Source organism: Protomyctophum parallelum (genome assembly GCF_964188405.1).
Source record: "Protomyctophum parallelum genome assembly, chromosome: 1".
In the NCBI taxonomy this organism is placed as follows: Eukaryota; Metazoa; Chordata; class Actinopteri; order Myctophiformes; family Myctophidae; genus Protomyctophum; species Protomyctophum parallelum.
Genome location: NC_139697.1, coordinates 3,159,157 through 3,177,508, shown reverse-complemented (window position 1 = coordinate 3,177,508; position 18,352 = coordinate 3,159,157). Strand labels below are relative to the sequence as shown.

Below are 18,352 nucleotides of genomic sequence, written 5' to 3'. Positions count from 1 at the left end.
CACATAAAATTGTGTTAAAAAATGCATATTTAGCCCCATGCTCGAATGCCCCCGCCCCCCCTGTCAAAAACAGCTAAAATCCCTAAAACGAAAGAAAGCAGCAAATGAAAAAAGATTAACATTCATCTTTTAGTTTCTCTAATAACAACCTAAAACATCAACTTGGTTGAAAAAAACTAAAGTTGTCCTTTAAGTTCGCCTCTGGTGAAATAAATAACCAGTGGCTTCTTTAAATGACAAAGATACTGAACAAAACTAAACATTATGTTTTAATTTAGCTATTGAAAAATAGCAGATCTACAAGCTCATAGCGCGCCACCGAGTGGCGCGCTACGAGCTTGTAGGTCTGCTATTTTTGAAAAATCGTGAAAATATTTATTTCAGAAAACTGGAGGATTTAGAAGATTTTTTTTTTTAATTTCGAGGTTAACCCATTCTGAACGGGGAACCCATTTTGGTGTTGGCATCATGTTATGCTTTAGCTAATGAAAAATAGCAGATCTACAAGCTCATATCGCGCCACCGAGTGGCGCGCTACGAGCTTGTAGGTCTGCTATTTTTTTGAAAAATCGAAGAACGACTGACATTTTAGAATCTGATCTCAGGTCAGAATGGGTTATAATCAGACCAGTGTTGTGTCCAGTGGAAACCTCGTATGAATCTGATCTCAGGTCAGAATGGGTTATAAGATTTCCACAACCTAGTTGTAATAACCCCCCTGCACACACACACACACACACACACACACACACACACACACGCACACACACACACACACACACACACACACACACACACACACACGCACACGCACACACACACACACACACCTCAAAGAACTTCTGGATGACGTAGTTCCCGAAGACGTCGACCATTGTGCTTGGTACGCTGCCTGCAGGATCTCGCTGAAGACCAGCTGGCGTTCGGCGGAGCTGGCCCGCTCCAGCTTCAGCTGGATGAACCTGGAGGAGACCACAGAGACAGTAAAAATATGGACAAAGCGTTCCCCGGGGTCTAACATGAACGTAAAATGAAGCTGAAATCCCTTGCATTCTAATGCACTGTAAGTCACCATCTTTCTAGGATCCGTTTGGGCCCAAGCTGGCCATTGGCTGGCTCCGTTTGGGCCCAGCTGGCCATTGGCTGGCCCAGACAACGAGGCGGGACTTCCCCCCTTCTTCTCCGTTGGTTTTTATTTTGACTCGAGTGTGTGGGGACTCCCGATCATAGACTGTAACGGTAGCCACGCCCCTCAGAACATACGCGACTTTATGGTCATTTATTTTATAAATGGGACCATAACTTTCCAAAAAGAATATTATGACATGAGAAATGATACTTTAAACTAGTGACTGGAAGCAGAAAGTATTCATGACCATGTTTATTAAGGTAATACAGTCTAGGTGAAGTTGGGCCCAAATACATGGGCCTCTATGGAGCTATGGGGCTTTTTGGGTCCAGTCCAGCGCCACAACAGGCCATTATATGAACTACCGATTTCAAATGAGGCTTCACGAAATATCTGGCTGACTGCCCCCCTGCACAGAACAGACACAGTGGTGTTTTAGTCACAGTCTTTTCAATAGTTTCCATTTCGTTTTAGTCACATTTTAGTCACCTGGAATGTTTTAGTCGACTAAACACCATAATGATTTTAGTCGACCAAACCTACGGTTGATTTAGTCGACTAAAATTGTGTCTCGGCGGGCCTTGATGCCGTCGTAATGACTGTATTTATTTTACACTTCATGAAAATAGCCGATCTACAAGCTCACAATGCGTCGCAGCGCTGAGCTTGTAGATCGGCTATTTTCAGGATGCAACAGAGACCCCTTTTCCACCGGTTGGTTCCCAGTGGGAACCGCTTCAGTTCTTTTTGGTTTTTAGTCCATGAGCCAGAGGTCCAACATTTATGGACGAACTATACACTATATTAAATTGTTTATAGGATCAATACAAGTAAATAAATACATGATAACCCTTCCACAGTAGTAGCTTTTTCATATTTTCGATTATTTTGCATATTTTCCTACATAATGCCTCATTTGCATATTAAAAAATGTAACATTTGTAATACAATAAATCATTGTCTTCGTGTAAGTACTCAATTGGGGAAGTTTCATGGTGATAACAATCTAATATAGGTATGGTTTTGCTACACTCAATTCTCATGGACTAAAAACCAAAAAGAACTGAACCGGTTCCCACTGGGAACCAACCGGTGGAAAAGGGGCCTGAGTGTAAAATGACTTATACTGGATCTCTTGTCCACTAGTCCCTTCCTAACATTTGAGTCTAGTTTTTACAGACAGAGACAGAGAGAGAGCTGGGGAGGGGAGAGGAGAGAAAAGCAAGCCAAGCGTGGGAACCGTGTCCATCTTTCAACATGCTACTGTATGTTTTGAAGTGGCTTAGGAAGAGTTCTAGAAATGATTAGGGAGGAAGTTGTTGTTAGGGAGAAGACAACGATAGAGAGAGGGGGAGATATGGAGGGAGAATGAATGAGAGGGATACAATTTAGCAGACGCTCTAAACAACAAGAGAGACTTACAATAAGCAAGGTAAACACACCAAATGCAGAGAGACAGTGTAGACTAGAGCCTCAGGCAACAGTAAACTAGGATCACAGTCAAACCAACAAGAACCTGTAGCAGCATCAGTCTCAACAATTATCATCAATTCATCTGTTCACCTGGCATTGTATAGTTTCAATGCCAGAGCATCTGTAGACAGCACTAGCATTGCATTGTATGTAGTCATAGCACTTCATAGTACACAGTATAGTTTATATATATATAGTCTCATTATATAGATATTTCACTGTTATGTTCTTAGCTTACGCATGTTTCATGATAACTACTTTTTATGAATGTGATGCATTGCTATGATTTTTGTTCTTGCTTAATGTAAGTCGCTCTGAATTAAGAGCGTCTGATAAATGCCTACATTGTAAATTGTAATTGTCCAAATAACCAGTTTTTTTTTACATAGTCATATTTGTCAGGTGAAACAAACGCTGTTTGAGCATCTTTCCTGCTCTCCAGTTTGCTCATAACAGAACATAAAAAAAACGGGCCTGTTGTATGTCAGGTCTCACCTGACAAAAAAAGAAAGATAAGTGTGCATGGTCATCATATGTACCGTAGGTCAACTAAAGTGTTACGGGTGGAGGAGGTGGAGGAGGGACACAGAGGGAAACAGCCTGATGAAAGCCAGACTAAAGGCAGATGAAAAGGTGAGGGCGAGTGGAGTTTAAGAGGGCAGAGCCCAGGGGGGAGTGAGAAGAGGAGGAGGAAGACGAGGGGAACGGATAGGATAGAATGGATAGAATGTTTGGAATGTGTCAGACAGAACGTCATGGTGCATTACTGGAGCATTCCAGAGGAGGAGGAGGAGGAGGAGGAGGTGGTCTGTCTCGTCAAGATGAAGTGCAAAGAGACACAGAAAGAAATAAAAAGAGGCTGGCTTGGTTATTACAGGGTCTGGAACAACCTCCTGGATCGTTCCACAGCCCAGGGCTGCTGCCTGGTGGCCACGCATTCTCATGGATGAAAGCTAAATAAAGTGAAGTTGCAACTTTCATTGAAATGAATATGAATAGGTGGGAGGGGTCCGTCCGTTCTCTAGACATATCCTAATGCTGCGTTCACCCGGGCAGATGCAAAAGACACAAAGATACACAGCGTATTTGTATCTTTGTAGCTGTTGTAGCTTTTGCAGCAGCTAGTACAAGCGTCGGATGAATCTTTGCATCGCCATGTCGCTGGATTCCATTGAAAATTAATGGCAGACTGTATCTTACTATGTTTACCCTGTAGGGTAACTGGACTAAGGAAAGGAACTATGTTTACCCAGGGTAACTGGACTAAGGAAAGGAAAGGTACTATGTTTACCCAGGGTAACTGGACTAAGGAAAGGAAAGGTACTATGTTTACCCAGGGTAACTGGACTAAGGAAAGGAACTATGTTTACCCAGGGTAACTGGACTAAGGAAAGGAAAGGTACTATGTTTACCCAGGGTAACTGGACTAAGGAAAGGAAAGGTACTATGTTTACCCAGGGTAACTGGACTAAGGAAAGGAAAGGTACTATGTTTACCCAGGGTAACTGGACTAAGGAAAGGAAAGGTACTATGTTTACCCAGGGTAACTGGACTAAGGAAAGGAAAGGTACTATGTTTACCCAGGGTAACTGGACTAAGGAAAGGAAAGGTACTATGTTTACCCAGGGTAACTGGACTAAAGCTCAATAACTTGTTTACAGCCAGGCCATGCTCATAGAACATTTCATGGTAGGGGTTCAATGCCTTGCCCAAGGGCACTTCAGCGGTGGTAATTTTTTAACGTGCCGGTCCGAGGGATACGAACTAGCGAGTCGCGACCTTCCGATATCAAGACCGCTACCGCAAACCGTTCGGCCACCGCTGCTGCTGTGTGTGTGTGTGTGTGTGTGTGTACTAGGGCTGTCCCCGACTAAGGATTTGTACAGTCGACTGATAGATGAATAAATTTGCTGTTAGTCGACTAATAGTCGACTGAGCACCCCCACCCCCCACAACATCGACTGAGAGGCTTGTCATTAGCCAGATTGAGCACAGCAGGTGAGATTGAGATTCTGGAGTCTATCAGGCCAGCGCACTGTGCGATTCAAGTCACAGGCAGTGGCACATTGCCACACAGGCAGACACACTCCACATGCACATTGGAGATTTGAACAGTCAGAATGTTCAAATGTGTTTATGTCCCCCACAGAACTAGTGGAATAATACAATATTTTTGTATATTTTTGTAAATATTGTATTTTTATATACAATATTTTGGGGCAAAAAAAAGAAAAAAATCATTTTTTTTTGATGAACATCGACTAAGAGGTGGTCAGTCGACTGGGACCCGTTCCGATCGATTAGTCGACTATTCGACTAATCGAGGTCAGCCCTAGTGTGTACTGTGTGTGTGTGTGTGTGTGTGTGTGTGTGTGTGTATGTGTGTGTGTACCTGCTGCCGTGCTGGTCCTGGCTGAACTCCATGATGTGCCCGGCGATGTCCCGGAGCTGTGTGTGTGTACTGTGTGTGTGTGTACTGTGTGTGTACTGTGTGTGTGTACTGTGTGTGTACTGTGTGTGTGTGTGTGTGTGTGTGTGTGTGTGTACTGTGTACTGTGTACTGTGTGTGTGTGTGTGTGTGTGTACTGTGTGTGTGTGTACTGTGTGTGTACTGTGTGTGTGTGTGTGTGTGTGTGTGTACTGTGTACTGTGTACTGTGTGTGTGTGTGTGTGTGTGTATGTGTGTGTGTGTGTGTACTGTGTGTGTGTGTGTGTGTGTGTGTGTGTGTGTGTATGTGTGTGTACCTGCTGCCGTGCTGGTCCTGGCTGAACTCCATGATGTGCCCGGCGATGTCCCGGAGCTGCAGGTTGGGGTAGCGGTTGTTCCTGAAGTCCTCCAGGAGGCGGGAGCGCCCCGACGGCATCACGTCCGACATGCCGTAGCGGAGCCGCGACGACGGGAACAGCTGACTGGAGGGCGAGAAGAGGGAGGAGCCTCCGCCCCCCGAGGAGCCGCCGCCGGCCGCCGCGCTGCGGTACTTGGCCTCGGCGCCCGGCGCCGCCGAGATGAAGCGCCCGCTGCCGTTGGTCAGGCCTCCTGTGGGGGGAGGGAGGGGGGAGAGAGGGGTTGAGAGGGGGGAGAGGGGGGGGGGGGGGGGGGGGGGGAGAGAGGGGGGAGATGAGACGATAGTCGTTATTATCGTTTATCACGATACACTGTAATAATAAATCAGCATTTTACACTTTTACACCCATTCTGGACGGAAACCCCTTTTGGTGTTTTAACCCATTCTGACCTGAGATCAGATTCATACGAGGTTTCCACTGGACACACACTGGTCTGATCAACCCATTCTGACCTGAGATCAGATTCTAAAAATGTCAGTCGTTCTTCGATTTTTCAAAAAATAGCAGACCTACAAGCTCGTATCGCGCCACTCGGTGGCGCGATATGAGCTTGTAGATCTGCTATTTTTAAATAGCTAAAGCATAACATGATGCTAACACCAAAATGGGTGCCCGTTCAGAATGGGTTAACTAAAGCATTATTATGTTATGCTTTAGCTATTGAAAAATAGCAGATCTACAAGCTACAAAATCGTGAAAATGCAGTTAAAAAAAATGTTCGCTGTGAAAGAATATATATTCAATTGGCCACCGACCCCCCCCCCCCATCTGAAAATATGTTGTTCCAGGAACCCCTCAGAAGCAAAGATTTGAGTTAAAAACGTTTGTTCATCATCATTCAAAGATTTGAGCCACATTTTCAAGATTTTTCAAAAATAGCAGACCTACAAGCTCATAGTGCGGCAGATCTGCTATTTTTCAACAGCTAAAGCACAACATAATGCTTAAAACACCAAAAGGGGTTCCCGCACAGAATGGGTTAAGTCACCAAAATCACTATATCTTTTTCTAATTGATGAGGAAACTAAAACTAGCGAGAGGCACATTTATCACGACTAATGTCACGAATAAATATTTTGGTGTTATATTTTAGCTATTGAAAAATAGCAGATCTACAAGCTTGTAGATCTGCTATTTACTTTTAATCGTGAAAATGTGGCGCAAATCTTTGAATATATATTCTATTCTATTCTATGGGGAGTCCTTGACATGAAATAGTTTGAGCACCACTGACATAGAAACATGAGGTTTTCATAAAACTTTATAAAATAGTCATTTTGTAGATCTCAGGTCTAAATGGGTTAAAACCATGTTGCATAATGTTAATTTACAGTAGGTCCTTTCCTATCAATCTGCGTAGGCCTTTAACCCATTCTGAACGGGCACCCGTTTTGGTGTCAGCATCATGTTATGCTTTAGCTATTGAAAAATAGCAGATCTACAAGCTCATATCGCGCCACCGAGTGGCGCGATACGAGCTTGTAGATCTGCTATTTTTTTTAAATCGAAGAGCGACTGACATTTCTAGAATCTGATCTCAGGTCAGAATGGGTTAATCAGACCAGTGTGTGTCCAGTGGAAACCTCGTATGAATCTGATCTCAGGTCAGAATGGGTTAAAACCATGTTGCATAATGTTAGTTTTGCGAGAGATGGTCGACTGGTCGACTATACCCTTGAAGGCCATCTGGCCTCTGGCCACGGGTCGATTAAAACACCCAATTAGCGGTCGCACGCACCCGTCCTGTCCTGTCCTGTCCTGCCAGGGATTAATGAACCTAAACCAGGGGGAGCCAAAGCCGTCTGTCTGCCCTGGAAACTGGGACTGGCAGAGAGAGAGAGGCGCAGAGAGCCGCTTTCCTGGAAATACAGCGTCTCCAAAAATACCGTTGAGAAGACGTGGCGGGCGGGTGGCCGGGCGCTCAGGGGGAAGCAGTGGTTACGCTCAAACATTTTCATGTCAAGGTCAAGGGTCACCCCCCAAATTGATTTAGCACCGTGGACCCACATCTGAAAAGGCTTTGTGGCCAGGGACCCCCCATAAGAGAAGATGTATGTTTAAAACATTCTGACCTGAGATCAGATTCATACGAGGTTTCCACTGGACACACACTGGTCTGATTAACCCATTCTGACCTGAGATCAGATTCTAAAAATGTCAGTCGTTCTTCGATTTTTCAAAAATAGCAGACCTACAAGCTCGTAGCGCGCCACTCGGTGGCGCCTGAATTTTAATCTTTGCAACCCTAAAAATATAATTGGTAGCACCAGTGCTACTACAAATAATCACTATGGTGCGCCTGGCTACAAACGATCGATTGTAGCTTCATTTTTTACGATTTTAAAAAAATAGCAGAGATTTACTGTATATGAGTGTATATCTGCTATTTTTCAATAGCATTCAACTAATCAAAAATATATATAAAAATGTATATTAACCCATTCTGAACGGGAACCCATTTTGGTGTTATAGCATCATGTTATGCTTTAGCTATTGAAAAAATAGCAGATCTACAAGCTTGTAGGTCTGCTATTTTAGAAAAATCGAAGAACAACTGACATTTTTTAGAATCTGATCTCAGGTCAGAATGGGTTAATCAGACCAGTGTGTGTCCAGTGGAAACCTCGTATGAATCTGATCTCTGGTCAGAATGGGTTATAATCAGACCAGTGTGTTGTCCAGTGGAAACCTCGTATGAATCTGATCTCAGGTCAGAATGGGATAAAAGTTGCCCCAGTCACGTCACGTCACCGTACCGTAAGTGCCGAGGTTGAGGTTGGACGACGAGCTGTGATTGGACAGGGAGGGCGGGGGCGTGAGGGAGTGCGAGGGCCCCTGATTGGGCAGGGGCATGCCCACGGGCCCGGGGGAGGAGCTGAAGCCCAGCGTGCCGTTGTAGAAGCCGCCGTGGCCAATGGGAGTGAGGCTGGAGGCCGTGCGCTTGTACATGTCACTGCTGCCCGTCAGGGAGTCCCGTCTGGAGCCGCTGCCGCCGCCGGAGTTGGCCACTAGGGGGAGACAAAGGTGCACAGAAACCCATTTAGGCCTCGAAATCAGGGGGGCAGTCAGACAGATATTTTGTGAAGCCTGAAACTCCTGAAAGTTCATATAATGACCTGTTGTGGCGCTGTCACTGGACCCAAAAAAACCCATAGCCCCATAGAAGTCCATGTATTTGGGCCCAACTTCACCTAGACTGTATTACCTTAATAAACATGGTCATGAATACTTTCTGCTTCCAGTCACTAGTTTAAAGTCTCATTTATAAAATAAATGACCATAAAGTCGCGTATGTTCTGAGGGGCGTGGCTACCGTTACAGTCTATGATCGGGAGTCCCCACCCACTCGAGTCAAAATAAAAACCAACGGAGAAGAAGGGGGGGAAGTCCCGCCTCGTTGTCTGGGCAGCCAATGGCCAGCTGGGCCCAAACGGAGCCAGCCAATGGCCAGCTGGGCCCAAACGGATCTAGAAAGATGGCGACTTACAGTGCAGGAATAACGGGCTTCATTTTACGTCCATGTTAGACCCGGGGAACGCTTTGTCCATATTTTTTACAGTCTATGCTCGAAATATAATAAATGTCTTCTAAATCAGTTGCTGTGATAGGAGAAGGATATCAAATGGAACACAACCACCCTAAAGACTAATCATTGTGTATATTCCTGCACTATACCTGCATCGAGTGACCTTGGTACATAGAATTTGATCTATTGTAGATTCTGACCTTCAAAGTACATCATTTTTGTTTTGATTGTATTGCTGTATTGTTTGTATTGTTCTTTCTGCTTTGGCAATGTAAACGTATGTTTTCTCATGCCAATAAAGCCCTTTGAATTGAATTGAATTGAGTTCTCAAGTACTTTAATATATAATTGTACGCTTATCCCCATCTGAAAACATTTTGTGGCAGGGATTCCTGTACCAAATTTGTAGTTTTTGTACTGTTAAAATGTATTAAAAAAAAAACAATGAGTTTTCGAAAATAGATCTACAAGCTCACAACGCGTCGCATTGATTGATTGTAGGTCACAGTTTAAAAGTGCTCATGTATTCTATAGTCACTTCTTTGGGGCTCGTTTTCATAAACCTCTGCGGGTGCTTATTTATTACACTCGCAAAATCTGGCATCCGCTGAGCGAGGACAGTTGACCCATTCTTCTTCGGGTTGAGAACGGGCCCAAACGGCCTCCAGTGCAACAGATTGTTCCCACTTTGAAGTGATTTAGTAGGTTATTAAACATTTTATCCCGCAAGCGTTTTTGTTTTTTGTTTTCGGTCAACAGTTGACGAGGTTACGCGCTTTGATAACCTCCACACACTTTCAATTAATCTCGGTCCGTTCCAATTTGACCAAATACATTAAGCGCCAGCAGACTAACGGAGTTAATTGTATTCACCTGGCATGCCATAGAAAGCATAGGCTAGAGGACCCCAGGCTAGTGGACCCCAGGCTAGTGGACCCCAGGCTAGAGGACCCCAGGCTAGAGGACCCCAGGCTAGAGGACCCCAGGCTAGTGGACCCCAGGCTAGTGGACCCCAGGCTAGAGGACCCCAGGCTAGAGGACCCCAGGCTAGAGGACCCCAGGCTAGAGGACCCCAGGCTAGTGGACCCCAGGCTAGTGGACCCCAGGCTAGAGGACCCCAGGCTAGAGGACCCCAGGCTAGAGGACCCCAGGCTAGTGGACCCCAGGCTAGAGGACCCCAGGCTAGAGGACCCCAGGCTAGAGGACCCCAGGCTAGAGGACCCCAGGCTAGAGGACCCCAGGCTAGAGGACCCCAGGCTAGAGGACCCCAGGCTAGTGGACAGTGATCTGTGATCCAGTAGAAGTTATTTATGCATTTTGGCAGGGCCGTGCAGAGAGCACTGGGGCTCAAACTCCAGAAAAGGACACGCGTAGCGCGCGCCAATTTTTGGGGGTGGTCTTTTTGTGGAGTCCGTCCCTTGTGACATTTTACCGTAAAATAAGCAATATGTTCTCATTAGTCTGAAACTAAAACTGACTGACATTATGATAGTGGAATTTATCATTACTTGTCAAATGTTCGTCTTGAAGGGCCAATGGCACTTATTGGTCCCCACACAAGCCCTTATTGGCCCCCAACACAAGCCCTTATTGGCCCCCACATAAGCCCTTATTGGCCCCCCACACAAGCCCTTATTGGTCCCCACACAAGCCCTTATTTGCCCCCCACACAAGCCCTTATTTTCCCCCCACACAAGCCATTATTAATCCCCCACACAAGCCCTTATTTGCCCCCCACACAAGCCCTTATTGGTCCCCCACACAAGCCCTTATTGGCCCCCCATACAAGCCCTTATTGGCCCCCACACAAGCCCTTATTGGTCCCCCACACAAGCCCTTATTTGCCCCCCACACAAGCCCTTATTGGCCCCCACACAAGCCCTTATTTGCCCCCCACACAAGCCCTTATTGGCCCCCCACACAAGCCCTTATTGGTCCCCCACACAAGCCCTTATTGGCCCCCACACAAGCCCTTATTGGTCCCCCACACAAGCCCTTATTGGCCCCCCACACAAGCCCTTATTGGTCCCCCACACAAGCCCTTATTGGTCCCCCACACAAGCCCTTATTGGCCCCCCACACAAGCCCATATTGGCCCCCCACACAAGCCCTTATTGGCCCCCCACACAAGCCCTTATTGGTCCCCCACACAAGCCCTTATTGGCCCCCACACAAGCCCTTATTGGTCCCCCACACAAGCCCTTATTGGCCCCCCACACAAGCCCTTATTGGTCCCCCACACAAGCCCTTATTGGTCCCCCACACAAGCCCATATTGGCCCCCACATAAGCCCTTATTGGCCCCCACATAAGCCCTTATAGCCCCCCCGATGTGTGCATAGCCACTGAGTATCCATCCAAGCATACAGTATGCAGCCACATAACAATTAAAAATACATGTAGCCTACGGAGGGGGGAAAATTTTTGTATTTGATAAAAATGACTATATTGACTATGTGTCCCCAACTTCAAACTTTTTAAACGGTTTAAATTCCTTTAATTTGTCGTCGCCTAGGGATGACTACAATACACCCCCCCCCCCCCCCCCCTTACTTCCTTTGATGCCATTCATCAGGCTGCCAAAAGATAAGCAATTGGCTGTTCCATTATCCACTAATGGTCCAGATGCTTTCCCCTACCATTTTGTAATATCCTCTTTCATTCCCAATACTTCACTGACAAACTTTATGTGGCTCTCAAATACATGTTGTAGTCCTCATGGAATGAAGCAAGCAAAGCAAACATAAAATATCATTACTGAAGGTTAATGATGATTTAGTTTTAAATTATTATTCTATGTTGCTGCTGTTCCACATCCATCCAACCAGCTTTTACAACCTCTGTCATCTGTTTTTTCTCGTGTTCATGGAAGCTGATGCTTCCAAATTGCTAGTTTGATCGCTTGAAATACGCCTTAAACTTAACATAACCAATAAAAAACCGAAAATAGCTTATCTACAAGCTTGTAGATCGGCTATTTTCGGTGCGCAGTGTGTTTCCACAGAAGACGGGGGTGCAGTACTTAGTTTAGACAGTTTTTGGTTTAGACTAGTCATTAGTCCTACAACTACAACCTATCTCAAACCCTCACCCTAACCCTAACCTCCCACAGGGCAGCACACCTAAACCTAACCTTAACCCATGTCTAACCAATGACTAGTCTAAACTAAGTATGCACCCCCTTCTACGGAACCCAAATGAGTGAAATCAGTCTTGGCGACTCAGAACTTGAATCCATGAGGGTGCCCCGACTATTATCGAGGTCGGAATATCTCTCTCACTCGATACACACCCAGTTGAGAAGCTTGACAACAGATACAGCTGCAGTGGCAGCAGAGGGCAGCAGAGGGCAGCAGATCCCAGTTGCAGGCCAGACTCCAGAGATGTTTTATTTAATCTCGGTGTGAAATTGTAGGGGCAACAAGGCCTCTAAACCCAAGAATATTAATTTAATAAACTGTAGGGGCAACCAGGCCTCTAAACCCAAGAATATACATTTAAAACGTTCTGCTTTCAGCCGGTCACATTCATCAACACCCGATCATGATGATTAATTAGGCTGTGATCGGCAAGATATGAGAATATCCCATGATTTTAACAATTCTCTTTTGTGTGTGTGTGTGTGTGTGTGTGTGTGTGTGTGTGTGTGTGTGTGTGTGTGTGTGTGTGTGTGTGTGTGTGTGTGCGTCCAAGTCCTGCTAGAGATTTGTGAAACGGCGTGACACAATAGTAAAAATGATGATGTTTTAGTCATATGTGACCAAATTTGACTGAGGGATAGGGATGTGTAAATGTGTCCAAAATGAAAATCGATTTGTATAATTCAATATTAACGATTAATCGATTAATCGAATTTGAGGGGGGGGGCTTTTTTTTTAATTTCTTTTTTTTATTTTTTATGAACCCTACAAATAAAAAAAAATCTTCCCCCCAAAAAAAAGTTTGGGAACCCCTGATGTAGTTGATTAATAATAATTGTAACTCTTGAGAGTTAATAAGGGTCCATTTGGTTACTAACTCCATCTTTTAAATGATGACCACTGGTGGTCCCTGGACCACTGTTGATCCAATTGATCACCATAGCAACCCCAGCCTAGGCCTGATTAGGTAAATTCCCAACACCTGCTAAATCCTCCAAACCTGTATCTTGATTGGAATCAATCTCCACTCACACTCCTCTCAGTCATGCAGCTACACAGACACATCCCAGGCACACTTTGGTAGGCCTATAGCCCTGTCCTGTTTGGATGACAATATTGCCTTTCCAACAGATTTTCATAAAAAAATAAAAAATAAAAAAATAAACGATTATCGATTATTAATTTTCATAATCGATTTCGGGTCCTATCAACGATAATCGATTAATCGATTAATCGGACCCATCCCTACTGAGGGACTGCCATTGGATTTTTTTTAGAATTTTCTTTTTCGTGTCATATGAAAGCAGGGAATCATAGCTTCAAATGGACATATTGGTTGTTCAGTTTGACCCACCAGTTTAGGAGATATGGCTTATAGAGTAATGTCTGGCAGAGAAACAGAGAGTTGAGTCCACAGAAGTGAACCATATTTGCAATGTCTTCTGTGGTCTCTAACATTACACCTATAGCTACATGTTTAAGCATTTATTTCATATTTACATGTCTTCTGTGGTCTCTAACATTACACCTATAGCTACATGTTTAAGCAATTATTTCATATTTACATGTCTTCTGTGGTCTCTAACATTAGACCTAGCTACATGTTTAAGCATTTATTTCATATTTACATGTCGATTTCAGCTCTGACACTTATTTCAGACATTCACTAGTAGTATGTGAAGTCTGTGCTATTCACTCATTTTGGAAAAAGTTTTTCTCCTCTGGTGAAAAGCTGGAATTTGCATGATGGCAGGCTCTCAGTCAAATCTGGTCACACATAGTTCCTGCTGTTCTACATACTGCCAACCAGTCGAAGAAATCACAGACCGAGGCTTTAAAAAACCTTTGTTTTTATATGAACTATTAAAGTTTAACCTCTTAAAATAATTACCAAAAATAGCTGACGCAACGTGCTTCCACAGAAGACACGCCGACTGCCGTCTATGGAAATGACTGAAATCAGTGGAGGCGACTGACGGAGAACTTTAACCCATGTGAGCTTGTAGATCAGATGTGTCTATTTATAGTAAGTATATAAAGGAGGCGTAACTTTGCGTAAGCTGTGCTCCAAGGGTGACGCAGAATACTTTGATACATCATATCATATTTATTTCATTTCAAATGAATTTAGTCATAGTTCTGTTAACTTCATGAACTAAATCCAAACACATTGGACATACAAAAGCGGGTCATGTTTGCTTGTTTGGAGTTGTAAACAGCTGAAATAAATACTATTATATCACTATATCACTAAATACTATATATCACTATTCTGATATTAACCTGAGGGCCTCATTAAGTGAAGGTGGGGGGCCGCATGTGGCCCCCGGGCCGCCAGTTGCCCACCCCTGCTCTATGGTGTTGAACAGACTGTGAAGATGACCATCCTTTCGGGGACAATAAAGACCATTAACATTATCCCAGTTACCTGCGGTGCCGAAGCCTCCCAGCGCTCCCAGCGTGGCCCCAAGGGACGAGGACCCCTGCTGGCTGAAGCCCAGCGACGCCTGGGAGCCGGGGGGCCCCCCGGGGCCCTGCGGGGGCCCCCCCCCGCCCTGGGAGAAGAGCGAGGAGCTCTGGGAGGAGGAGCCGAGCGACGAGGAGCCGTAGAAGGAGCTGGGCCCCCCCATGGGCCCGGGCCCCCCGGGGCCCCCGGGGCTGCAGCCCTGCTGCTGCTGCTGCTGGTGCTGTTGGTGCTGCTGCTGCTGCTGCATGGCGCGGAACGGCCCGTTGGCCCCGCCCCCCAGGCCGCCGTTGGCCCCCGCCCGCCGAGGCCGCGGCCGCCGCCACTACGGGAGAGAAAGAGAGAGAGAGAGGAGGATGACGTTGTGGTTTTAGTACACTGTTCTTCACGTTATATTATGCCATTCTGACCTGAGATCAGATTCATACGAGGTTTCCACTGGACACACACTGGTCTGATGACCCATTCTGACCTGAGATCAGATTAAAAAAATGTCAGTCGTTCTTCGACTTTTCAAAAAATAGCAGACCTACAAGCTCGTATCGCGCCACTCGGTGGCGCGATATGAGCTTGTAGGTCTGCTATTTTTCAATAGCTAAAGCATAACATGATGCTGACACCAAAATGGGTGCCCGTTCAGAATGGGTTATACAGTATATCATTGCCATCGGTCAAGTTTCTGAAAAGTAACATTTTTGGAGATACAAGGTTTCCACAGCCAGACAGACAGAGACCATATCGTTGTTGTCGGGCAGAATTATCTCCTATGTTTTAACTCGTAAATTAATGCCCTGTGTGATCGTATTATAATCTAATGCGATCACGCAGGGCATTAACACAAACATTAAAAGTAGTGGATGCGCAAGCTGGAATGATGCTTCTGAATCCGTATTTATATTGCTAGTTTGACCAATTCAGATACTTTTTAACCCATTTTGGGTGCATTATTTTATGCTTTAGCTATCGAAAAATAGCAGATCTACAAGCTCATATCGCGCCACCGAGTGGCGCGCTACGAGCTTGTAGGTCTGCTATTTTTGAAAAATCGAAGAACGACTGACATAGAAACATAGCTTTTTCAGAAAACTGTCAGGATGTAAAAGACATTTTTTAGAATCTGATCTCAGGTCAAAATGGGTTAATCTTAAAAGAACTAATAGCCGATCAAAAATAGCCTATCGGGGTGCCGATGGTTTAGATGTAGTAGAGCTACTTTTGGTGTGCGACATGCTTCCATAGAAGACATGCCAGCTTCTATGGAATCCAAATTAACTTTAATCAGTGATGACTTAGCATTTCTAGTACTCACTTAACCCATTCTGACCTGAGATCAGATTCATACGAGGTTTCCGCCGGACACACACTGGTCTGACGAACCCATTCTGACCTGAGATCAGATTCTAAAAATGTCAGTCGCTCTTTTTTCAAAAATAGCAGACCTACAAGCTCGTATCGCGCCACTCGGTGGCGCGATACGAGCTTGTAGATCTGCTATTTTTAAATAGCTAAAGCATAACATGATGCCGACACCAAAATCGGTGCCCGGTCAGAATGGGTTAACAGTTGCATGCAGATGGGTGTGTGTGTGTGTGTGTGTCTTTGTGTGTGGGTGTGGTGTGTGTGTGTGTGTGTGTGTGTGTGTGTCTTTGTGTGTGGGTGTGGTGTGGTGTGTGTGTGTGGGGTGTGTGTCTGCCCTGTAGGGTTTCCACTAGTCTGAGTCACCATAATGAGTGACACTTACTGTACTACAGTGTGTACAGCACGTCTTGTCAACAAACGCCTCCTCCACCAATCACTTAACACCAGCCTTCTACTCCACCAATCACTGAACACCAGCCTTCTCCTCCACCAATCACTGAACACCAGCCTTCTACTCCATCAATCACTGAACACCAGCCTTCTACTCCACCAATCACTGAACACCAGCCTTCTCCTCCACCAATCACTTAACACCAGCCTTCTACTCCACCAATCACTGAACACCAGCCTTCTCCTCCACCAATCACTTAACACCAGCCTTCTCCTCCACCAATCACTGAACACCAGCCTTCTACTCCACCAATCACTGAACACCAGCCTTCTCCTCCACCAATCACTTAACACCAGCCTTCTAATGCGAGCGCAAAATCTGTCTTGGAAAAGAGCCACCCATCGACTGCTCTAATTATATATACGGCAACCTTCCCCGTGTTTCTTCACCAGTCCCATCCAGAAGGACACAGTTTGCCGGCCACTGTCTGCTACAGAGGTTATATCTTCCCTTCTCTGGAATCCTGCCTGATTTTTTATAACCCGTTCTGACCTGAGATCAGATTCTAAAAATGTCTATTACATCCCGACAGTTTCATTATTAACCCATTCTGACCTGAGATCAGATTCTAAAAGTGTCTTCGATTTTTCAAAAATAGCAGACCTACAAGCTCGTATCGCGCCACTCGGTGGCGCGCTATGAGCTTGTAGGTCTGCTATTTTTTGAGTGGTGCAACCACTCCTACAACCAGCTTGCAATGTCCTCGTACGTGTTTGTGTGTGTGTCTGTGTGTGTGTCTGTCTCGTACTTGTTTGTGTGTCCGTGTGAGCATGAGTATGTGACTTAAAAATAGCAGTAGGGGGCGCCAGAAACAGTGAGAGGGGTAGTGACTCTAATGAGAGAGAGTGAGAGAGGTAGTGACTCTAATGAGAGAGAGAGATAGAGAGAGAGAGAGAGAGAGGGGGGGGGGGGGGGGGGGGGGAATTGCACCACTCAGTTCACACGTGTGTGATTTTTAAATAGCTAAAGCACGACACGATGCTAACACCAAAATGGGTGCCCGGTCAGAATGGGTTAAAGTGTAAAATCAGCCATTACGACGGCATCAAGGCCCGGCCAAAACACATTTTAGTCTAAAACTAGACTAACACCTAAAACATTCCAGGTGACTAAAATGACTAAAATAAATAAAAATCCGTCAAAATCAACATTGCACCTGTACACAAAGTACAGTATTGTCAAGTCATGCGTGGTGGTGACCGACTGGGCGATATTCTATCTAGGTGAAAGGCCGTGTTAGGCAATCTTTAACCGCACGAACCCTGGCACCCACAGATCCATGTTTAGCGATAATAGCAGACCTACAAACTCCCGGTGCATTGTGTGAGCTCGTTAAAGACATTAGCTAGTTTCAGCAAATATTGACTTTACTACACGATGATGTCACGTGACCTGGATCTACTGTAAGCTCTTTAGGTACAGTTCTCCAGACACTGGCATACAGTCAGACAGTGATAATGGAGAATAGAGAATATTATTACTATTATTATAATGGAGAATAGAGATTATGCACGACCGACCAAAAGCCGTGAAAATGCAATCTTATCTTATAGGAGCAATCTTTCAAACAACAAAAATAATCTAATCTGAGACTTGTCGAGGGAATTTGGAATACACCGAGTTATACATTTAACCCATTCTGAACGGGAACCCATTTTGGCATCATGTTATGCTTTAGCTATTGAAAAATAGCAGATCTACAAGCTCATAGCGCGCCACCGAGTGGCGCGCTACGAGCTTGTAGGTCTGCAATTTTTTTGAATCTGATCTCAGGTCAGAATGGGTTAATCAGACCAGTGTGTGTTCCAGTGGAAACCTCGTATGAATCTGATCTCAGGTCAGAATGGGTTCATCGGACCAGTGTGTGTCCAGTGGAAACCTCGTGTGAATCTGATCTCAGGTCAGAATGGGTTAATCAGACCAGTGTGTGTTCCAGTGGAAACCTCGTATGAATCTGATCTCAG

The 18,352-nt window shown here is 45.2% G+C and overlaps 1 protein-coding gene across 1 annotated transcript in view; it reads right to left on the bottom strand.

Annotated features, from left to right (window-relative positions):
* The window catches only part of pum1 (pumilio RNA-binding family member 1), a 107,805-nt gene that overhangs the window by 10,683 nt on the left and 78,770 nt on the right, over window positions 1-18,352 (bottom strand). Inside the window, 6 exon segments of the mRNA XM_083785916.1 lie at window positions 831-881; window positions 884-962; window positions 5,348-5,639; window positions 8,206-8,457; window positions 14,543-14,871; window positions 14,873-14,903. Of these exon segments, the coding sequence (XP_083642042.1) occupies window positions 831-881; window positions 884-962; window positions 5,348-5,639; window positions 8,206-8,457; window positions 14,543-14,871; window positions 14,873-14,903 (1,034 nt within the window).